This window comes from Anguilla anguilla, chromosome 14, assembly GCF_013347855.1.
Source record: "Anguilla anguilla isolate fAngAng1 chromosome 14, fAngAng1.pri, whole genome shotgun sequence".
Taxonomy (NCBI): Eukaryota; Metazoa; Chordata; class Actinopteri; order Anguilliformes; family Anguillidae; genus Anguilla; species Anguilla anguilla.
This window is the reverse complement of record NC_049214.1, coordinates 5,911,525-5,936,143: the sequence shown is the minus strand read 5'-3', so window position 1 is coordinate 5,936,143 and position 24,619 is coordinate 5,911,525. Positions and strand designations below refer to the sequence as shown.

The 24,619-nt window shown below is 44.5% G+C and overlaps 1 protein-coding gene and 1 long non-coding RNA gene across 10 annotated transcripts; one reads left to right on the top strand and one right to left on the bottom strand.

The window, feature by feature from the left end:
• Positions 1-893: 893 nt before the first annotated feature.
• On the bottom strand, positions 894-19,386 carry LOC118212510 (NPC1-like intracellular cholesterol transporter 1). Its single transcript, XM_035390437.1, has 19 exons — positions 19,262-19,386; positions 15,533-15,919; positions 13,917-15,124; positions 13,261-13,361; positions 12,614-12,786; positions 11,935-12,063; positions 11,292-11,474; positions 10,278-10,392; positions 9,326-9,591; positions 8,196-8,285; positions 7,707-7,897; positions 7,312-7,439; positions 7,083-7,212; positions 6,540-6,595; positions 5,992-6,142; positions 5,155-5,386; positions 4,005-4,118; positions 3,654-3,816; positions 894-1,955 (listed from the first exon to the last, which is right to left on the bottom strand). The coding sequence occupies exons 1-19, from the start codon at positions 19,322-19,324 to the stop codon at positions 1,747-1,749; spliced, it is 4,089 nt and encodes a 1,362-aa protein (XP_035246328.1). The 5' UTR covers positions 19,325-19,386; the 3' UTR covers positions 894-1,746.
• On the top strand, positions 7,049-17,133 carry LOC118212513. 9 transcript variants are annotated; one of them, XR_004762256.1, is made up of 9 exons: positions 7,061-7,125; positions 7,263-7,432; positions 7,589-7,831; positions 8,181-8,311; positions 8,903-9,616; positions 10,251-10,492; positions 11,304-12,216; positions 13,279-13,367; positions 13,458-17,133. It is a non-coding gene; the product is annotated as an uncharacterized LOC118212513 (long non-coding RNA). The 9 variants fall into 9 exon arrangements; XR_004762250.1 differs by having other exon boundaries at positions 7,049-7,125; positions 7,329-7,432; positions 11,304-13,367; XR_004762248.1 differs by having other exon boundaries at positions 11,304-13,367.
• Positions 19,387-24,619: the final 5,233 nt, after the last annotated feature.

The following is a 24,619-nucleotide window of genomic DNA, read 5'->3' as shown; positions in this document are numbered from 1 at the left end:
GTGTGGTGATACTGTCTGTGACCTTTGTGGTGATGATACTGGGCTAATAGTATAAAAAACAAAATCAGAAAACATCTTTTTGAATGTACATCGTTTTATAGTATTCTATATATTTACTGGAAATCACAGAAAAGCTGAGTCCTTTAAAATATATGTATGTATATATATATATAAACATAGTACTTCTTCAATCTGAGTAATGTTACGTTTCTGTGACAGACAGGTCACATTCAGTTACCTGTTCTAGCAAGCTGGCCTGTTTGCCTCTGCAGGTGAGACACAAAGGTAAAAATATAAATAAATACAATTTTACTATCCTCATTCAATCACTTACATTGAGACAATATGTCCTTATAATCAAAGTATCTTGGCTTTCTTGAAGCCTGTATCAAATCGAGCGGTTTGCACCTTGCCCCTGTCCCCCCTGCCCCCCCCCCCCAACCCTATTAGGCAAATATTTTTATTCAACATTTTTAGAAACATTTTTCAGTGTCCCTGAAATAATGGCACTGGTAAACACTCCCCGCAAATTCAGGCCTGCAAGTGACATTCTACAGACTTCTTGTTTTGTGAAATTAGTCATTCTAATTTTTGTCTGAAATTTTTTTCCAAGTCCACTAGGGACTACATGTTTGCATTGCTAATTTGCTAAGCTGATTCTTGTATCCAAGACAACGTATACTTTGATTAGTTTTAAAACATGGCACATTTGTGCATATTCATTCTAAAACAGCTGAGGTAAGGCACTTTGCTTTGAGCAGTGATGGGACAGGAAGTCTTCCTGAACTCTGTTGTGAATATGCTTTCAATCACCTGACCCATATGAACCAGTCAAGTGTCCTTGTTCTCCAAAGAACATATTGGGTTCGTTCCAATTGCTTTTTTTCCCCTCCTTGCATCTTTTCCTCACTCTTTACCTCCACCCATCGGAGAACGCGTGGAAAGGAACCAAGGAAAGAACTTGAGGATGGATGAATCGAGATGACATGCAATGGGCAAATGGAACGTCCTAGTTCAGTCCAACGTCACCTTGGAGCCACGCAAACTACACACTTGGCAGATGGGGAGAGGTGGATCTACAGGTCGATGACCTTTTCGCAAAGGATGCACTTGTGTTTCCTTGCTCAAGCATCCTGTGGGAGCCTCCGAGCTCCTCGTTCCTAACTCTTTCAAGGAGCATTTAACAGGTTGGAATGTCCTTGAAGATGGTGGCCCTCGATTGATTTCTGGGTCAGGCAAGGACCAAGGAGACAAGGATGGATAAAATAAGTGACAGGAATGAGCCCATTGATTGATTCTGTACATAGTCATTGATGTGCACCACCTGTTTTGAGGACTCACAAAGCTTCTCACTGACTCACCAATAGTGTACAATAGTGCAGTGCAAAACTCCAAGCACCTGGTGACAGGGGAAGTTCTAAGCAGCAACTCATTAATACAAACTGCAGCAACACATACAACCAAACGGTGTTTGCTTACAGCACAGAAGAATACAATAAGAGAACAGAGAGAGTGAGATTGTTGCAGCCAAAGCAGAGCTGCCCAGTCTTGTTTGCATAAATATGACACCTGTAAGGATCTGCTGATAGATGGTGAGTTTTGGTGTTGTGGCTGTGGTCATACAAGGTGCTGAACAGAATCACCCCAGACTTTGTCCTGGTTATGGAAAAAACAATGGTGGGAAGGCACGTTTTGGCTTAGTTTTTTTTCAGACAAAATGGCGGAAGGTGAGTTCGGCAACAGAGTTCAGAAGGTGGTCGCTACAACTGCGGCGTTTTCAGCCTCGGGGGCCTTGGGGGCGGTCTCTACCCCGCCCTTCGCGTCACCGTTTGGGGCCGGGCTCCGCTTGCTGTCGTCGAAGCTCAGGTTCTCGTACACGTGGTTTTGTTTGGACGCCGTCTCCTCCTGGGCCTTCCTCTGCTGCCGCAGGAGCGCGGCCCTGTTTACGTCCGGTCCTGCGGAGGAGAGAGAGAGAGAGAGAGAGGGCGTCTGGGTCACCCCTCAGAAGAATGCACACGGGGTCCCCCCCCCCCCCGCGTGGCTCAGCTCATGGGCCGGGGTCCAGAGCCTCAGCAATGTAGGCCAGCCAGGTCAAGCCAAAAGCCTGAACCAGTTCATGCATTTAACATGGGGCAACATAGCTCAGGACGTAAGAGCGGTTGTCTAGCAGTCGGAGGGTTGCCAGTTCGATCCCCTGCCCTGGGCGTGTCAAAGTGTCCCTGAGCAAGACACCTAACCCCTAAATGCTCTGGTGAATGCGAGGTATCAATTGTAAAGCGCTTTGGATAAAAGCGCTGTATAAATGCAGTCCATTTACCATTTACATCTTGCCAAAGACTCAGACGGCCATTTGCACGTCCTCTGTCCTTCCTGAGGTGCTGACAACATTGAAAGATGGTCGCTGATGTCTGTATTTTGGCAACACAAGCTATCTGTGATATCCCCCCCCCCCCCCCCCCCCGTGATTAGCCAGACACTTAAAAGTTACCATCTGACATTAGTGAGAGAATGCAGTTAATATGTCTGTTGACTTCCTGTTATTTACATTTTACAGGATGGAGAAATGGACAGGAAGAGCTCTAGTGGAGATTGTTCTCATTCTATCTATGTTTAATCAGACTTCAGGCTTTGTGTTTCATAACACTAATTTAATACTTTAATACTAATGTAAACATGCCTCCTAACTGTTGTTTTTATGAAGTAATACAAACACTCACGTGACCCTTTCATTTTCCTTTGTATGGTAGAGAGTTAGCTTAACACATTTTTCTTGTTTAAATATTTGTTGTGAATACGGTATTTTAACTGAGTTAAGTTCATTCAAGTCAAATGCTTTGTGTACAGAACATTTTACATGGTAGAGCCATTTGAGAGTTATATGACAGAACTCTTTGTGTTACTAAATTAAGTCCAGGTTATAGAGCATATGCAAGGGCAAACTGGCATTGATGAAATTTATTTTAAAATTCAGAGGAACACCATGTTTAGAATGGATGCAAATGTTTCCAAATCCAGAAATTAATTCTTCCTGCCGATGATCTGTCTGGATTCTTATAATCATATCTTTCGGTCTCTGCTGTTTTTTAAAGGAGCAGTTTTTTATTTTTTTTATTTAACCTTTATTTACCCAGAGTATGTTCGCTGAGCACGGATGCTCTTTTGCAGCAACGCCCTGCTTCACACTCATACACATTCACACCTGGGAGCAGTGCAGTTCTAGGTTATAGACATCATAGAGGTGTTTGATATACATTGTTCTGTGAGTTTGTAGATGCACTGTGTATGGTGGATGGTGAATATTTTGTTGGTTGTATATTGCTGATAATGTCTGGCATCCTTCCAGGCACTGCTGTATGTAATTCCGATTCAAGTATGAATATTTATCACGTGGCTGCCACGCAAAGATACAAATTTTCATGGCATGTGTGTGACTCTGAGTCATTAGCATGAATATTTTTGACATCCATGCAGGTGTATGAATGTCCATGGTATATGATAAGGTTCTGATTCAGGGGTTATCGTGTGTGTGTGTGTGTGTGTGTGTGCTCGTGTGCGTGTGTGGATCTGATGCACGGCTATGAACATCTCCAGTGCGTCCTTGGCTCTGAGTCCAGGTCTGCATGTCTACGGTGTGCATGGAGTCCCCCTCTTACCGAAGAAGCTGAGCAGGACGGGGAGGAAGATGAGGCCGTGCACCATGCCCAGTAGCGTGATGACGAGGTTCAGCCGGAAGAAGAAGATCTGGATGAGCTGCGCTTTGGCAAACGCCAGCACCACAATACCAGGCAGGTTTGTCATGGCAACACCTGAAAACACCTGGGGGTAGTGGGGGGAAAGATGCATCGATGAACATAATTAGTCCATAGGCACAGCAGTAACACGCAGTGTTTGACCTGGTCACACACTAACGAGCACTTCCTCTTGTTTCAGGATCATAAATTAATCAATAAATTAATCATCTAATTATGTATATGTTAAACCAATTTTAACCATAATGCGCTCACCGCACTGCCCATGGTGGCGGTGGCCTCCTTGGCTCTCTCCACTCGCGTGGGCAACGTGCTGAGGGCGAAGGAACGTGTCAAGTGGGACACAAACTCCACGGAGATGCCCACCGCCTGAGGGGAGGAGCCAGCTTTTAGTACTGACCAATCAGACATCACTATACCGTAGAAGCTGTAGTGATGTCATAATGAGCTTTCATGACCAGAGCAACAAGTCCATCAGTCACTCACTGATTCGAACCAATAATTATGTTTCACCACAAAGAGCTATACATATTATTTGATTGGTTCCAACAAGTCAATGGTTCACAGGTAAACTGTAGCTCCACTCATTATATGGTTCATAAAGCCTCATTCTCCCATCACTAACGTTGTATTCGTCCACACAAAGAGCACTGTGCATTCCTCAAATGCAATCACCTGCCAGCCAGTGAATATGGCCTAGATTCACTCCACGTTTCCCCTTAAATAATATAAATGCTATTAAAACAAGAACAAACTAATAAATACTTAGAACCCTGTAAAGTATTAGATTCTTTAGACTAATGGTCGGGGAGTTCAGCCAATAAAATGCATTCATAAAATGAGATTAATTTGAACTTGTGCTTGTGAAGAAAAAACTAGCACTCGTGTTCATTTGTAAAGCATCACTATACAAGCTTTTCTGGAGCTGCTTGAAGTGTATCCTCTTGCTTTATACCTTTGACCCCCTGAGTGCCCTGAAACCTGCCATTGTAGTGCCGAAATGTCATCAGACACTTCTGTAAGTGCATAAAATATCCTTCATCATGCACAAAACCATTCGGGCGAATAGAAGACGTACACTAAAAACTCCAGAAAGTGAACTATGCCTTTAATGGTGAATGTTGATCAAATCCAGGTCTTAATTCCACACTACGAGCTACACTGTACACTGTAATACAGGAAGGCTTGGGCCAGTCAGAGAAGAGATCCAAATAAACTTTAAAAAAAAAAAAAACTCTTAAACGCATTTTCTATTAGATAACAACACAGTGTGTGGGATTTGGAGTGACCTCTCCCTTAGGTGGAAGGTCTCTATGGATACCTAAATCACTGAGGAGCGTGGGAAATTTCGAAACCCACAGGGATAGAGGCAGAATCATCAGAGAAAAGAAAAAAAAAAGCTGACCGTGACCAGATTGATGAGGGACACGGCGTTGTAGTCGATCCCCCACAGGGTCATGACCCCCACGGTATCCACGGTGATCATGACGATGGTGAGCAGGTTGAGCAGGCCGGAGCGCAGGTCCATGCCCAGCAGAATGCAGCACACCACGAAGGTGGGCAGCAGGCACAGCGAGATGTTGAACAGGCCCTCTGGCACAATGCTCAGGTACTGCTCATAGAACACGTACGTCACCCTGGGAGAGGACAGAGGAGACGCTGGTCAGCCAATCAGAAGGGCTCACAGTAGTGACCGCGGAGACTCACTGTAGCACTGCAGTAAAAAGCCAACACATGAAATATGGTCGCAGAAAGATTTTACAGCCGTAATGTTACTATGTGTGCATACAGATTAGCCTTGCTTAGTCAGGCTCAAAACCTTATGGCACCAGGTTAACACTTTTGAATATGAGGCAAATCCACTAAAATCCGAGGGATGTGCCTTGCTAATGAAACAACGGTTGTGACTTACAATGGCTAAAACTTGGTAGAGCCAATCAGATTGCAGGAAACTGATGTCCATACAGTAACTTTCCCTTTCAGGTGCCACAGAGACTGTATCTGAGGGATTTCTGAGTGTATTGGAAATCATTATATTCCAACTACTGCAGTGTTTACAGTTTAAATATTGATTGACAGGTATTGATGGGACCACATAATAATAACTTCAAAAGTAATGGTTTACTCAGTACAGTTGTCAGTCCTGAAATCATAATGACGTCACTCGGAAAGCCAGCGGCCCCCAGCGAAAAGGAAACGGCAAAGGTGGGCGTGGTGTAGACCTGCGGGGAGGCGTACGCACGTGTACGGGAAGACCTCAAAGTCAGGCGAGGTGCCGGGGACCTGGCGCATGCTGAGGGTGATGTTGGCGGCCAGCTCCCTGGCCACCCGGAGGGCGGCCGTGAACTCCTGGGACGTGGCGAGGGGCGTGTGGTACGCCATGAACCGCGAGGCTGCGGTAGGAAAGGCGTCAGGAGGAAGTCAGGAGCTTCGCAGCTTGCCAGTGGCCATGTCAACCTGTACGCTTGTCATGGTGAACTGCTGAAGCTAAGCAGGGCTGGGATTGGCTAGAATGACTGAAAGAGGTGTTTGTGTGGCATTCTTCCCTGCGGACCAAACGAGTCCAGTGCCCACCGTGATGGGGACACTGCGCTGTCATTCCGGTAAGACATTAAACCAAGGTCTGTAACACTGGCAAAAGCTGTCTGAATTCAAATAGTATGCTTTCTCTAAGGGCCTTGATATCGAAGTTGTTCATTCTCAGTCACCGCCTGTCTCATTTTACTGTCAAGAAAACTCTTTGGCTCAAGATGCATATAATGTCCTGTATAATGGTAAAAATGCTCCTACCTATGATTTCACCTTCTTCGTTTCTCACCACTGCCTTGTCATAGGCTCCCAGGCCCCTGTGAATGATAGAGAGAGAGAGAGAGAGAGAGAGAGAGAGAGAGAGAGAGAGAGACGGCTCTGTTATAGCTCCATTGTGGCTCTGTTGCAGTTGTAACCCTGCCCCCTGACCTGACCAGCAGAGTGGTGAGTGCATAATATCTAAAGTGAAGCCAGGTATCACACAGTTCAGTACCATTTAGAAAAGCAGTGTGTTATGTGAACATTTGTCGTGCCGTAAGTCAAGAAACAGAATTATTTTAGCTTTGTTTCAACAATCATTGGTCATTGGTGACCAATCATTGGTCACTTAAAAAATATATTTATTTGTATGGAATACAAAGTATATATTTAAATTCTTCCAGGCATACAGTCAGTACAGGTAAATAGGACCCCCAAAAATGTTTGTGACATTTGTTTTGAGATGGCCAGCTTTTGAGTTCAGTGATTTCTGCGAGGAGGAGCTGCTAGCTCTTTTCTGCCCAGCAGGGCGGCGATCTCACTCACCCTTTGGGACACAGAAGGTCAGGACGGTTTCCCAGGAAGTCGGGTAGGTACTTATTGAACTGCTCCACTGTGGGCCGCAGCACCCCATTTTGGGGAGTGCTGACGCACCTCTTCCCACATAAGAACGCACCTGCAGTCAGCAAAGAAATGACACGTTTGCCAGTGTGTGTTTGTAATCAGGTCCTTGCTGTGCTGGGTTATGAGGACCATGCTGAGGTATGATACCTACTCTGATTGGCTGGACAGAACTGCCCTGTATTTGGGCCCAGGGTATACAGACGACAGCATTTAGATCCCGGGTTGAGCCAGTCAATGAAGTCATCGACCCATGAGGATGCTGGGATAGCCAGGTAGGACCTGAAAACAGGTTTTTTATCAAATGAACCAATGCTTAGTCGGGCTACAGTTCCACCTGTCTGACCTAATCAATTAAGCAGTTGCACTTATTCAGAATGACTTGTGTGTACATTGACATGCAGTTGAAAATGACTACTTTGGTCAAACAGACCATCATTCTGCAGCCTACATGGTCCATGGTCCTGAATCCTGTTTGGAGGAAAATGGCACATTTATCGAAGCACTCAGTGGTGTACTGAATCTTCTGAGAAAGGGAGGACGACTCACTTGTCGGGGTACTCCGTGGCGTACTGAATCTTCTGAGTCAGGGAGAAGGGGTCGCAGCCGACGCTGGAGCATGCTGCGTCCATGCCTGCTACCGTGGTGAAGTTAAAGCCCCTTGTGGTGACAAAGTACGTCGGGACGCCTACCTCAAAGTACTTGTATAGGTACTTAAAATATTCCAGCATGTAGGAGTCCTGTGATTGAGAAAGAGAGGGAAGGAGGGAGAAAGTCAGACAGACAGACAGACAGAGAGAGAGAGAAAATGAGAAGGAGGGGGAGAATGGAGAGAAAGAGGGAGGGAGAGAGGGAGAGGATGTGCATGTGATCAGCTGAATTCCTATTGTCCCACTGATGGATACTGTGTGCTTGTGTGTGCTGTGTGTGGTGTGTGTGTGTGTGTGCTTGTGTGTGCTGTGTGTGGTGTGTGTGCGTGCTGTGTGTAAATAACAGAGCAGATTGTGTGTGTGTAAATAACAGGGCAGGGAGACCCACCTTAGGCATGGCCAGCTCCTGATCCAGGCCCACCGTCACATGGAACATCAGGAAGACCGAAGCGCAGAACATGAAGAGAAACAGCACCATCTGAGGGAGGGAGCAGAGCATTGAGGGTGGGGTAGGGAGGGGCAGGGAGGGGCAGGGAGGGGTGGGTGAATAATGAAGATGAAATCATAATTCAATTTCATTTTTGATGAGGAGCGAGACCGTGTGATTGTCCGTAGGGCAGCTAGCTCTCACACCCATCTCCCCATGCAGCCCGGGGTTTTGAATCTCAAATGTGGTACTTTCTGTACTGAAATACAACCTCTGTCTGTAACTCTCACTGCTTTCCTACTGAATTAAGTGAATGAGTACATCAGGAGAGTGGGTTACCCGTTCTCCTTTCACTAAAAAAAAAAAAATCACAATCAAAATAGTTTCAGCTTTAAACCTACATAACTGACGCATACAGATATACAACGGATACAACGTGCTGATGGGAATACATTTGAATAGGTACTATTGCAATTGCGAACTCAACATTTAGAACATTGTGAAGCTGGGGTAAATTTGCAGCTACGTTACCGTATTTGGCCAAGGTAAGGAGTAGAAGTGACCAGATGGGGAAAAAAGGGATCATGAAAGGAAAGAAGTATGCTCGAAAAAAGACTTGTGCGTTTTGAGGCCAGTAGCAGGCTGTGCGACTGTTTTTCTGTTGGCAGGTGAGTCTGCTGTCAAGGAAACGAGGGAAGAGGACGGCTGAGAACTGAAAATGAGGAACAGAAGATGTGGAAGAATGCCCACCAGCAGACAACGAGAGACAGGAGTTAGAGAGCAGAAGAACGAGATAATAGCAGAAGAAATAACAAAAGTGAAGGTAAACGAAGAGCAGACTGGTTAAAGCATGAGAGGGAATGTTGAGTTTTCAAGCGAATATGAGCAGTATCACAGAGCCAACGATGGGAACCGCGGAAAGGAAAAGTAAAACGAAGAACTAAATATACACGCATATAAAACCTAATACACGTATGGAGAAGGGAGACGTACTGTATCAGCGTCAGCTTCTGATACTTATAAGTCCCCAGGCCAGAGAACCCCGGCAAAAGAATCTCCCGGACGGTTGCCGGGGACGGCAGTTTACGTACCACGGTAACCCTGGTGACGGGGTGCAGCAGAACGGGGGCGTAGTAGCGCTTCATGGCGGGCAGCAGGACGCCCTGGCCGTGATTGGACGGGCGGGGGGACGACACGGTGACGCAGCAGGCTAGCTCGCAGCGCCCGGCGTCCTGCCGGCGAGCGTCCAGGGACAGCAGCGCCACGAAGGCGGTGATCTGGAGCGCGAAGTCGAACAGCACGGCTAGCGCCGCGTACAGCGCGAACGACTTCACCGCCGGCATGCTGCTCAGCCCACCTGAAACACAGAGCACAAACACCCGGTCAGCTTCACACCTGCATTTAACCTGCTTTCGCTCTTCAGATGTGCATAAAACGCGAGTGGACACTCCAGTAGTTCCCTAAGAATTTCCGATGAAATCTGTTGCTAACTCTGTTAAATGAAATCGCACGAAACCAAACTTTTTTCCTGACGATTCACTGAAAATGTACAGTCAGCTCCACAATGTTTGGGACAAAGACGTGCTTTTTCTTGATTTGGCTCTGTACTCCACAATTTTAGATTTGTAATCAAACTATTCACGTGTGGTTAAAGTGCACATTCTCAGGATATTTTATACGCTTTGGTTTCACCATGTAGGAATATATTATATTGTAGTACTTTTTATACAGACCCCCAAATCAAGGGACAAATCAAGATTGAAAATATTTTTATTTATTTATTTAACTTTTATTTAACCAGGAAAAAATTCTCATTTACAACACTGACCTGGACGGTGTCTGTCCCAAACGTTATGGAACTCACTCCATGTATGTGACTGTATGTACATTTTAGTTTGTGACAGGTTTGTCAATAATTTTGGGCCCACTATTCGTGGACATGCATACGCACACTCACACAACCAGATGTGTACACACATACATGCATGCTCATGTGTAATGCGTTTGTTGTTAAAGCCAGCAGAGCGGGTAATGGGGCCTTACCCAGGAAGAAGCAGATGGACTCAGACATGCTGCAGAGGAGCATGCTGGGAGCCACGTGACCCAGAACTCTGCCGATCTGTTCTTCTCTGCTCTCTCCCAGCCTACGCTCGTCTCTCTGAGGGGGAGAGAGGATTTGCAACTTTTACACAGCAGCTCTGGGACAATCAAAGAGGACCCTGGGACTCACCTTTCATCAAAACCTGGCCATCAGTGTGGTAAGCCCCTCATCATTTTGAGCTTAAAGGACAAATCTGTTTTTAAAAATTGTGTAAAATATGTTTTGTTGGTTTTATTTTAAATTATTTATCCTAATATTATTTTACTGAGTGTTCCCACTGAACGCAAACTGTTTTCCATGCGAGACCTAACCATCAGTGCAGTGCCATGCAGTACAGTACAGTACAGTGCACCAAAAACAAAACCCAAGAAAAAAAAAAACTAAAGAGCAACTGCAGATTGGACCAATCAAAACAAAAGATTTCCAGGACAGAAATAATCAGATTTAAAACAGGCTCATTCCTCAGTTACAGCACGGAGCGCACTGAGTTTGAAGTCCCTCTAAGAAACGAAATTGTAATGAAAAATGTATGTGGGTTGGGGGAATTGTTTGGACAGAGATAATGAGTTAAGATCATTCATATGTTCATGTCATATTTCTGAGCGCTTAATATGTTAATGTTGGGCCGCATTTTCTTAGTACACACAGTGTTTACATGTTGTAAAAATCTACAGAGAAGAACATTGTTGTCAAAGAGGGCTTGTGTTCCTCAACTTAGACCCTTGTCTGTTAACCTACTCTCTTTTTGGTCCACTTCAACTACCCACTTTAGTTCTCTGGACCAATAAATAAATAGTTCATTTTCAGTTTACCAGCAAATAATAATAATAATGAATTATTCTTAGTTCTTAAATGATAGGAGATCCCATTATTTCATTATTAACAATTTAATACTGAGAAACAATGGAACTGAAATTGGTGGCTGAAATTCGAACTGAAACTGAAATGTTTCTAACCTGGTACTCCAGCACCAAGATAAAGATGTTGTCAGCTCCCACTGCCAGCACCAGAAAGGGCACCACTTGCAGGATGACCAGGGAGGAGGGCACTCCAATCCAGGCATAGAAGCCCATGGCGGACAGCACCGAGCATCCCACCACCAGGATCCCGCCCAGGCCCACCAGGAACTTGGAATCCACCTGTGATACAGCAGTGCCACAGCGCCATCTACTGTCAGTCCTCCACTATGACTCACAACTACTAAACCACTTTTGGGGGGGAGAACTAGGCTTCATGAATCTCATGAAGCCTGGTTCTCATAATGCATGGAGAACAGAATTACTGCATTGATATGGAAGGTTTTCATTTAGAGCAGCTGCGTTTAATCTTATCCCAGAGAGGCTGATGTAAGTGTCAGCTTTTGCTGAAGCCCTGCACTAAACGCCCAATTTAACTCATGAACTTACTTAGTGCTAACTAGTCTTCAATCAAGGCTTCAGCTTGTTGAATCAGATGTTTTGGTGCTAGGATAAAAAACAATGCAACACCCACACATGTAAAAGACTGGACACCCCCTGGTTTAGAGCGTCCCGCTCTCACGTATTGGACCACAGCAGGACCGTTGTACCATTGGGTTGCTAGGGGACATGACCTGCTTACCAATATGCGCTTGAAGGAGGAGTACTCCCCGAGCGCCATGGCGATGTAGATGAAGATCACGGCGTAGCTGATCATGAAGATGGGGATATCCTCCGCGGTCGTCCGGTTGATCTCATCCTCAAGCGACCTCTAGGGCAGGAGAGACCAGAGTGGTGAGACCAGAACAGGCAGACCAGAGAGGAGAGACCAGAATGGGCAGGCCAGAGAGGAGAGACCAGAACGGGCAGGCCAGAGAGGAGTGACCGGAATGGAGAGGTCACAGCAGAGAGACTACAGCAGCATGTGTGGGCCAGTATCTATGAACTGACTTGTCTCTCTAAAGGAAACCCTTGTCTCTTCCTACCCCTTGTTGTTGTACCATTCCATGTATGATTTTTTTTTCCTTGGTTACTCTGCACAACATCTTTGTGTTCATATACGTACATCTATCATTATTGGTGAACTGGGTGATGTTGGGGTGACTGTATCACTGTCATTAACTCTTTAAGGTGTGAGTCACAAATAGGTAATTAGAATGTTCTTAACTGAGCATTTGCATGCTTATGTACTGCAACAAACACTACTGGTAATTAAGAGCAATAGAGTTCTAGAACAATGACTTCAATTTTGAAAAAACATTCCATAAAAATCTATTCTTCAAAGAGTTAAGGTAAAGTAGGTTCTAAGGAGATGGCTGTACCTCTGCCATGTAGGCGAATGTGAAGTTTGTGGCTGGGTTCCTCTGGTACTCCTGAACGATGTCCAGGAACATTTGCTCCCATTTCTCTACCAGTTTAAATTTGGGGGTCCCCCTCTGATAATTATTCAGAGAGAAAGTGAGGATCAGAGCTTCTGCATTGGTGTAGTCTTCATCTGGGGGTTGAATGAGAGAGTTACAACTTCATAATCTTTAAATAAATAGGGCAGAACAACAGGAACAAAATGTATAACTAATAATTACCATAAACATTGTTCACTGAAATAAACTGAAGTTATAATGATGAGGCAGGTGATTTGGAGTCCCTCACACACACACACACACACACACACTGACATCTGGCCAAACAAAATGTCAGCCATTGTAATACAGAAATAATATCTGATATCAAAGAAGATAATATCACGAGAAAGCTTGAGGAAGCTGAATTCATTATGAGAGACTGTTCAGCAAAGAGTCTGAAGATAATGTGAAGAATATTGATTGAGATAAATGGGGAGGTTCATTACAAAGTAAAAAATAAAAATAGTTGGCAAATGCTGTCAGCGCACTACTGGGAGAAACTCTTTTGAGCTCACGGGTACTTGCTTGCCAGGCGGTCTCCATGGAGACCTGTGAGTGACACTTACTCTGGTATCCACCCACAGCCAGGAAGGGGAAGACCGGACCCCCGTAGTCTGCCATGCAGCTCAGGCCCAGATCTGTGATGTCTTTGAAAGACAGGGGAGAGCTGAAGGTAAAAAAAGACAAAGTGTAAACATGTGCGGTCAGCACTCGCAGCATTCTTCTCTGTCTCTAAATATTGTTTTTTTTTTTTTTTTTTCAGGTGCACCAAAGCAGGCAAAAATATTACTGTTATATAATAGTAACAGTACTGCTGAAACGTAAAATAGAGGAACTGAGCATTTTGTGGATTCTGGTCATAGTTATTTTATGCGTCGTAAGAACATTTGCTATTCATTTTAAATTCAGTTGGGCACACCAAATAGCTTCTAGTATATTTATATTTCTTATCAAGCTTTAAGTAAACTGCCCCCAGCCCTCTGCACTTAATTGGCAGTAAATAGTTTTTAATTCAGTGGATTATGCTCATATTTTCAACAAAAGACTTTCAAACTATCACTTTAATTCACATAAATAAATCTATTGTGTTTCTATCACAAATATGAAACATCTTTTTTATGGATAATACTTGCATTTTCAATAATCATTGTTATGGATAATGCATTCATGATCGACCTGGATTTGCGTGCCTGGAGCCCAACCCTCAGCACAGTTCTCTTACTTAACACAGTAAATGAAGTGGTCCCTCCAGTCCACCTCCTGGGTCACCCCCAGCTCTGTCATGTTGACCTTGGCATTCAAATTGTCCACGCTGTTCTGGAAGTACTGGGGCAGGCCGTTTACGGCACAGTCCGTCAGCGATGGGTTCCCAGGATTCAGCGGGGCGAAGCAGATGTCCTTGAGGCTGGCGGTGCGGTTCAGGTCGTCGGACCAGAACTCGATGGCCTGGATCCGCTTCTGCAGCTCCAGCAGCTGCAGGATCAGGTCCTTGGAGATGATGCCACTGAAGTTGTGCATCCCAAACAGCAGAGAGTCATAGGCGTGGCTGGGGTAATTGGGTGCGGTCAGGATCAGCTGGTTGGTGCGGAAGAAGGGGTCAAAATGGCTGTCGTGGAAGTCCTTCTCTCGGCGGGCACGGCTGTTGGGGGCAGACCACAGCTGCACGGGGTCTGTGGTCAGTTCGATGTGCATCATGCCTGTTCCAAAAACTGCCACCACCGCTGCTGAAGTCAGCAGCACCTTGAAGGGGTGCCGAGCCATTAGAGTCCCCCACCTCTGGAACACGGAACCCAGGAACTCCTCCGTAGCCAGGCTGTTCCGGTCCGTGCACGTCACATCCCCTGGGTCAATGACCTCATCCTTGGCCTTGCCCACCTCGTTGCTGTTTTTGTCCTTAACTTTGGTCTTCGCCTCCGCGGCCTTGACGGTGCTGCGGCTGCCGCCAGGTCCAAAATGGCGTACCACCAGAAAGCCCACAAAGGTGACAGAAAGGATGACGAATACAATGAGGCACACAGCCAGCACGCCGTCCAGTTGACCAATCAGGAAGGGTGGGGGAGGGGGTGGGGGCGGGGCCACAGCCGGGCAGGACTCCACACAGTCCTGGCAGGAGCACGCCTTGCCACCGGTGTCCGTGGTCTCGTTGCACCTGAGGGCCTTGCCCGCGTAAGGCGCGATTCCCGGGGGCACGGGGGCACCGTTGGGGATGATGCGGAAGTCAATATCGAGGGGCGCCAGCCCATTACTGGTGTCCCCCTGGAAGTCAAGCCAGCGCTGTGGGGTGCAGAGGCTGGCGCCATAGCGCCCGCACATGGTGGCTATGGCATAGCCGCCCGTGGCTGGAATCCGCACGTTCTGGCAGGACTTGAAGGAGGCGTCAATGAACGTCTCGGAGACGTAGGAACGATAGGCCACCACAGCCTCCTTCTCCTAAAACTCAAAAACATAAGAACGTAAGAACGACTTATGATGAAAACAGAGAATCCGGCATTACATCAAGCTTGGCCTTCAAGTCAAGTCAAATAAATATGTATTTATTCAGGACATTCTATAAAACACAAGCCATAATACACTTCACAGTGTATCTGGTCCAAAAAATCTCCACAAAACGAAACCTAGGGTGACGGTGGCAAGAGAAAAAGTACCCTTGGTGGGAAAGTAGGAAGAAGCATTGTGAGGAACCGGGCTCAGTTAGGGGGAGCCCATTCTCATTTGACCAGCCCAGAGTGCAGGTCCGCAGTGGCTAACACGCTCAGGTCAAGTTTAAAAAAAAAATTTAAAAATGGCGTAGTTCTAATGACTTCAGTACCCAGAAGGCCTCCGCCTCCGCTACAGTACCTGGCCCAGGACGGTGACGTTGATGGTGCGCAGGATGGTGAGCGTCTGGCTCTGGTCGGGGCTGCAGGTGGTGATGCAGTGCAGGTGGGCGAAGTTGTCTGCGCAGGCCGGGCAGCGCACCAGGATGGCCTTGGACAGCGTCAGGCTGTTCTCCAGCGAGGAGAGCTGGTTCATGGAGCAGCAGGCCGTGGTGTTGCCCTCCCCGCGCGCCAGCATGGGGCACACCTTCTTCAGCCGCGCGTAGTGCGCGCCCTGGATCTGGCGGGCGGGGCTGAAGTTCACGCAGGGGATGATGGGCTTGATGAGGCTCCCGTTGACGGACGGGTTCCTGCCGCACTCCTCGTAGAAGGAGCAGTAACCGGGCTGGTTCTTAGCCTCCGCGGTGACCTGCGGAGACGAGCGCCACGGTCAGAAACACGCGTCCACGCGGAGCTTGACCGCAAAGCAACTCTCGCGTTTATTTTGACAGGGAAAAGTGCACGGCAGGGAATTCCCCAGTCTAATCCAAAATGGACTGATCGTGATTTTCACATGGTGACAAAGGTGAAGGCAAGCAGAACCTCAGTCCCTCTCCTTTGCCCTAGTGCTGTTCAGTGTTTAAGAAACTCGTTCTAAAATCCTGATACGGCCTATAAGCCTTACCGCCGTGTGGTTTGACTTACTAAAACAGGCTCAGTCAGGTGCCGTCCCTTTTCACAGGTTAGCCTCGCACGTGGCCAAACCCCTTATCACATGACGGGCTTGCACATGGCCAAACCCCTTATCACATGACAGGATGGCACATGGCGGATGAGCAGGTTGGCTTATCTAATCTTCAGAGGTGGTAATTGAATGATTATGGCCCCTGGTATCTGCTGTGCAATATCAGTGGCTTTTACATACAGTACTTTATATAGTATAAATCACCAGAAAGGTGATGTAATCTAATCTTAATAATGTATTACATTGAAACTTGTCGTTGTCATTTCCAGTCCTGCTACACTGTCTGTACAGCACTGTAAAACTTCTCCAGTAGCATGTGCTGTCTTCAAACAGTTTTGCATTTCCCTGTTCCTCACAGAATACCTCATATAATGCATGCATGTTTTAACTTTGGCTTTAAGTTTGCTGAATGATACATGATGACTGATGATCAGTTTTTCAGTTTTTTGACAAATAAACAAACTTGATTTGTCACGGAAAGTGGTTTTTCAGACTGAAATACCAATTCTGTGAGACAATCAGTGGCAGAATGACAGAGGCAGCCGCTAATTTTGTGCAATGAGGATGGCTGGAGAGGCTCCTTTTGTTTTATTGATCTGAGCAAGAGCTGATATGGATGAAAAGTGGGGTTGCTAGCTGCAGACGAGTTTCCTGAAGGCTCTGATTGTGAACTTGTGGAGAGTTTTATCCACTGTGTACATAGACCATTAATAAATGGTGTATTTATGGTGAGTCCAAGTTCTGTGCGTGGTGCCACCCAAACCACAAAGGGGCTGGGTATTCCTGATAAATTAATTCTTTAGGGACTGTTAGGATTGTTTTGATGACAAGATCACTAACTTCAAAGTTAGTTGATATATTTGTTCTCTGAAGCACATTAAAACAGTGTGATACTCGAACACCAATAATCCAGTATTGTATTTTTGTATGTGGCATAAAAAATTGCAGATTTATGTAGATTCAGGGTGTTTTGCATGAAATCTCTTTAACTGAACTTAAGTAATCTAATTTATCCAGAACTCAGGCTCTGTAGATATAACTCTGCCCACATGTCCCCTGAACATCCTCCCTGGCAGTCATGTCAAATGAAAAAAGCCTAAGGCTTACACAGAAAGCATCAATCATACTGCCTATGAATGGGTTGAAGACTTGTCATTGCTCTCAGTGGGACTACAGCCTGAAATAAATACATATGTTCCTAATTACAGGCAAATAATCAGAATAATATTAGCAGTGATTATGGTCATTTCACACCAAACATTGTCTTGATAGTTTAATTTGAACGTCAGCACTTGCTCAGTCCATTTGACACAGAATGTGGAGTAAATTTCAACGGTAGACTGGAGGATGGTCTTGAACTGAAATCAGCTCATTTGCAATGCTTAAGCTTTTGTTCAAGTATGAAAGCAAATGCCTAAAAGCTCCAGTGGGAAAGAACAGCCCAGAAAGAGTCCACAACCGCAGATGTGAGGTGGTCTCCTTAAATGGCAAGTTTCTCCTCATATTTTGAAGCATCCCCATCTCCACACGTTTCTCATAAATGTTTGTATAAAGGAGCATCTTCCACAGTTAGATGCAACTTTCAGAATCTCTCATGCATTTACTTTGCGATTGGACCAATAGCATACAGGGACATCTTCCAGAAAATGTCTGCTGCAGGTCAAAGGCAAAGCTGCAGCATGAAACTGGCGGATGTCAAGTAGAGGAGAGTGGGGCCAAATCTAGCAGGGGGTAAAATGTAACACGGACTTTTAGGTAGATGAATTGAGCTTGAACAACGTATTTCAGGTTAAACATGCAGAATTACTACCTGTAATTTCTCACCAATGAACAGGAGGAGAGATTAATAAATATTTTGGGAGATATTGCCAAAAGTCTGTTTTGGCTATATGCAAGTGAATTTTTTTGTGTTTTTTTTTCGGGTACTGTATTTTGTGTGTATGTCAAGGAATCCTGTCTTTCACATAGTTTTGATATAGCACACTAGCTTGCTGGAATAACTAGCCAGGCAAAAGTGCAGACACTCCCCTGCAGGCTTAAACCTAACGGGGTTGTTAGCTGGTTGTCAGTGGACTACTGATTAACCAATTGATTGGATTTGTTCAACTCAGATCCGATCCTCATAACTATATTTAACTCAGCTTTAACTATTGGCTACATGGTGACATGTGACATCAACTGTTACAGCTGTTTGGATCTAAAAGACATTAGATGGGAACTGGAGAATAATATACAGTCTTGTGATACATTTTCACAGAAACAGGTAGGCCACGGAAAACATATAAATGTTATGTCCCAGAAACTTCATTGTGGTGTGTAATCATAGCCAAGGGACGTAGGATATAAAAAATGTTTAATCTATCTCCAGTAATATTTTTTTAGAATTGGGCCAAATACAAAAACCGTTATTTCCCCGTTCTCCCTTACATGTTCAGCCACTGGACCAAACACCAAGCAAAATAACTTTCTTATGTTTGCAGTGAAGTTTAATCAACTGAATCTAACCTAAACTGAAAAAAAGATGTTTGAAAGCACGTCAAGAAGCAAAAGTTCAACTGGGTGTGAAATGGCCATTTCCCTTCCCAAACACAGCAAAGCATACTTCCAGTTACATTCTCAAGTTCATAAATACCATACTAAACACTCAGAGAAACCACACCTCCCAGATTCTGCACCAGGCATTGCCAGAACTCAACTCATCCTTGGTTTGTTATTGCACAGTGTGTTTTTTTCCTGTTTATTTGTAAATAAATACAAAACTAAGACCTTTTATGTTCTTTGTGAAGTAATTTCAAGTTGTTAGCAGTGTAACAAAGTAGCCAGTGTAACAATGCAATTATACAATAGCAAATTGGGAACTCTTGAGCGTACTCGCACTTTGGCGCTCCACAAAAAAAAAAAAAAAAAAAAAAAAAAACTGATCTGATCTAATATGAGAGATAAGTCCCTGAATGCTATAACAGCAGAACATCAGCATCTCACAGCTGAAAACAATATTAATACAAGATAGCTTCAAAGATGGCTTACCAAGCAGGCAAAAAGGAACAAAGAGGCGACGGCGAGGGTGTGGCTCCTCTTTGGGGGCCCCATGCCGCGATCCCACAGATTCTGGCTCCCGAGGTGATGGGTGACAGTTGGGGAGATTCGGAGCAGGAGATGGGCGGATGGGGGTAAGCCTGAAGCTTGACGCGTCCTTGCGAGGGGCGACCGAAATTGTTTGCAGGACCCGCCGTTCGGTGTGCCAGTTGATGCACGCGAGAGAAAGAGACACACGCGCAGGGAGAGATGCGGACCCCCCTGTCCCGTCAGTATCAACGTTATTAACGTCAGCCATCTCTTATCTGGCCTGATGGTGCAGGCGGCCAATCCCTGAGCTTGGGCCCGGTGAGGCGTGACTGATGATTAACTCACTGGGATGGCGGTGACACCTCGTCGGTGTCTCTGGGTGTGAGGAGAGAAAAAAAACAAAAACTAATCTCTTCTCACATTGCCCAAAGCCGCCACAGGAAACAGGAAAAAAAAACCTGTCCCCCCCCCCCCCAGACTTCACCTCCTATTTGACCAGCTGTGTAATGCTTTGTGTTTCTGGAACACTTCCGAATGCCCTAGCAATGGATGCTACCTAACTTCTTGTAAACAAAAAAAATTATAAATTAATAATGATAATGTACTTTTTATCAATCAAAATTTACAGTATTCCAGAGGAAGAATCCACAAACAAGCTTTTAAAGGAAGAATTGAGAAGACAGTTTATGAACAATGATGTACAGACACATTTCAATCTTATAATGATGGTTTAGTACTTTATACTAATCAAATTCAAAGTAACACACAATGCAAAGGCCATAGTTAGCATGGTGGCTTTAGTTTAGCAGGTGTAATGCTGTTTTTCTGCTGGGGGTCTCAATAGGATACAGTAAAATGCAGCAAAACGGGCGTTTATCTTATCAGACTCTAAGCAAGGCTGTAAACTTTGGACGACCCGCTAAAGGACAAGCGAGGATCTCTCCGATGTCTCTCGCGGGTGGGGCATGGGGTGGGCGCTATTGCTGTGCGTGTTCCTTTTTTGGAAAATTTTGCGTTTTTTAAGGTGTTGTTAAATATTCAAATGAAAATAATTCTGTTAAAACAGTGGCAGCACACAACTTACAACGGCGAAAGATAATATTTTTAGCTTAATAGTTTTAAGGGGGAAATGTGGGCATTTCGATCAACGGAAAAATCCACCCCTTCAACCCTGAAGGTCTGAAGTTACTGCTGAAAATGTTCATATGGGCTGAAAGCTGGGCAGGAACTGGCAGATAGGCTTATCGTGTAGTTTTATTTCAAAACAATATCTTTCCGGCATGAATTGCAAAACCAATCAGAATAGATCCATACAGGTAGTGAGAAAACAATGGAAATGCATTGCTCCAACAGAGAAGGGTTCTGGTGTTCAGTAATGGCATGGGGTGCACTCATCCATTTTGAAAGCAAGGCCAGTTGTCAATTATCAGCTTACATAATTGTATCGAATGGCCATCTTCACTTTGCATGTTAAGGCATTTGTTGTCCATAGAGAGTGGTGTCGTTCACGATGGCAGGGCCTTCATCCACAGAACATGAGGTCTGAGGACAGTGACAATCATGTCATCGATATATCAAAGCCTTCTGAGTCACCAGATCTGAATCAAAACAAGCAAATACGGGTTACTCTGAAATTATACCAGGAAACAGCTTTGTTCACTTCTAAGTTCCAAAAGAGTCGGGCCATATTCCCCCAGAAAAATTCCAGATGTTAGTAAATTGAAGGCAATGGCACAAACAGGCCACACTTTGTATACACAATGGCCCAACACCACGTTAAATGCTTACACATTGGTGTTATATACACTATCCGTTTCACTCCGCTCTTAAAACCTGTGCTGATAACACAGACAGATTTTTGATTAGACAAGCTGCAAATCGTGATAAGAAATGGGAGACACTGCAGGTTTATACCTGTTCTGAGCTCAGTATTCATAACCCATCTCAGCGTGGAGCTGCAGATCTAGGATCATGTTTCTCTATCCACTCGCAACATATTCACTGTGAGCTAAAAACCTCATCTCATCATAAATGGACGGAAAAGTTTGAAAGTAAAACACTCCCAGAATTCCCCTGGCTAAAGGAAACGACCAGAAAAATATATTCTAGTTCCTCTTTGACACAGTCACTGGGAATATTCTTTGATCAGAGTGAATTACAGTTACTTCAGACCAATTCACAATTAAACCTGTGTGAGTTACGGTGCTAATCTGTGGATTTGTGCTCAGCACATGTGAGCATCACAGAAACTATCCTCATAGGGATACAGGAACTAAACAATGATCATCTCATGTGGTTTCCTCTGGGCAAACATTAACTTCTGGGAAGTAGTAACTGTATTAATTATTTGCCTTTATCTACCAAACTTGGGAGGTTTCTGTTCAGAAAGATGATTCATCCATTTTCTCCACCAGACAACATTTTTATTGAGTGTATCCAGTCAATAAGAGTCAAAAACAATAATAAATTTGCGTCACTGTTAAAATGTTTTAAGGTTTGACAGTGCATTTTATTACAGTTTTATTAACCATGTTTGTCTTTTTGAGATGAGAAGTCTTCAACACTACACAGCTGCACATGTCTGCTTATGATCTATAGTTTTGCTTATAACAAACGCATCATAGTACACACACAAATATTACTGTTATTTTGATTCCATGTCTAATCTTGAAGACCGAGTTTATTTAATAGTTAAATTGCAAACATGTTTCATCAGACTACACTAGGTGACACACAGAATTTACACAAATTTATCTATTAACAAAATGTATCTAAAAACTACAATCAAAATAGTGGAGATGAGGTTTGCTTTTGTGGTGAAGCAGGGAAATAAACCATACAAAAAGGAATGCAATCTACATTATATAAAAATATATACTATGAGCTCCATAATATTTGGGAAAAAGACATATTTCTTCTTGATTTGTCTCCATTCACCACAATTTTAGATTTGTAATCAAACAATGCACATCTGGTAAGAGTGCAGATTCTCAGCTTTCATTAAAGGTTTTTTTATACATTTTGGTTTGCCTTCACTGGTGTTTCTGACTAGTCAGCTTTGTTCAATTGCTTCCATAGTGCAGATATAAGAGAGCTTTCAGTATATAATCTGGCTTGTAGACGTTTGATTGCCTTTGGAGTCTGTTATTTACGTTTACCAACATGAAGACTAGAGCTGTGCCAATGAAAGTCAAGGAAGCCATTAGGAGGCTAAAAAAGAAGAAAAAATGTACAACATTGGACATTGTACAACAGATCAGAAGCACTCTTCATGAAACAAGCTTGGATGTGTGAGTGACAACTGTCCACAGAAGACTTCACAAACAGAACTACAGAGGCTATAAAAGATGCAAGAACAAAACCATTCAAAATTAGGATGGCCATGTTAGTTTTCCAAGAAGTATCTAAAAAAGCCTGCAGAGTTCTGGAAAAATGTCTTGTGGACAGATGAGACCATGATTCACTTGCATCAGAGTGATAGCAAGAGCAAAGTGTGGAGGACAAAAGTAAATGCCCAAGATCCAAAGCACCCCCCTCTTCTGTGAAACATGGTGGGGTGTTATGGTTCAGTCATGTATAGCTGCCACAGGTAATGGCTCACTTGTCTTCATTGATGACCTCAAGTTCAACCAAATGCCTTCGAATTCATTGGATGGCACTTCATCCTACAGCAAGACAATGATCCCAAACATACTACCAAAGCACCAAAGGAGTTTTTCAAAGCCAAAAAACTAGAAAATTCTTAACTGGCCAAGTAATTCACCTGAGCCGAATTCAATTCAGACGGGCAAGTATTATGAAAAAAAAAAACCAGAATATTGCAAACACCGTGTGCAATATGCGTTGAATGTGATTGGGCGAGTGCGTGCGCCTGCGGACGTGTGAAGTCAGGGGGTTTCTTCATGTGCTTCACTACAGACTTCCGTCACCATATAACCAAGATTAACACATTTATCAGCTCCACTGTAACTGCATTTGAGCCTGTCAGCTCCTTTGTGGACATAACATCATAAAAAAACATACGTTCCTGTTGCCCCGCCCCTGCACTCTCATTGGTCAGTAGGCAGGGTTAGGTGAGGTGTCCCGTATCTGCTTTGTGATAGGCTGAGGCACCCTGTGCCTGCACTGTACTGTAGACCATAGTCTGCTGAGACCACTTTATCACTGTCAAGTAAATGTTAAATAAAATTTATTAAAATCATATCCCAGACATACCTTCAGAGAGAAATATTTTTCCACTTATCCCTCCGCCAGACCTGATTTGAGATTAATTAGATTATTGCACATATGTATGTACACATACGCTTTTAAAATTTCTTTAAAAAACATAATTGCAGTATTTAGACCATCAGGCTTTAAAAACATTTCCAAATGAAAAACTGTACAGAAGAAAGTCTTGACAAGGAAAGCTTGTTTTTTTGCAGGGTTACTGGTTCTATATTATTTGTGTTGTATGATGTAACGCCTTTCTGGTGTCGTTCTCATTGGCTGAATGAACATCTGCTTTCATAATTGAAAGTCTGCACTCCATTGGCCAATTAGAGTCATCTGACCTATCAAGTTATTTTGATTGGTAGATGGACTCTTTAAATCTGACTTGGTATTAGATTAAGCCATAAATATGATCATGTGTGTTCAGTAACTGGGAAGCTGGGTTGAGCTGAAAAACTATAATGTTTACTGTTCACCACAGCCTTCAATGAAAACTGCAGAAGGCCTCTGAGCTCTGAAGGAGAGAGAAGTCCCCCTCTCTCCAGCCTCATGGGTCCGTTATCTCCACTGGCAACACTGCAGATAGGACCACCGCGCTGTGTTCTTCAGATCACCCCTCACCCGCAGGCCTGCGGCGGGAACCTGGGTAGAGATAAACGCGGCATTCACACACAGGCGAGCGCACCATAAAAAGCGATTGATGAGCTGATGGAGGGGCCTTGAGAGGGGGGGGGGGGGTGGGGGGGATGGGGGCGGGGCGCGTATCTTGAAGAGACGATCTCGGATATGTGCAGCGGATATCGCTGGAGGTGGTCTCCAGGAGGTCAGGGAGCCTTGACCCGACAGGACATTACTGCAAATAACGTGCAACGCTATCAGTTTGCGCAACAATGTCATGGACCCATTCACAGTGTAACATTTACAGTGTTTCTGATAGTCCTCTACATGCACAATGACAAGCCTGTTTCCACAAAGGGCTTTACTCTATGCACAAGATTCAAACTTATAAACTGTACGACTGCTCGCGATTTTCCACATGGGGATTGATGTTACATTTTGGCATGTAGCAGACTTACTAATTGCACATTTATACATAAAATCCATTTA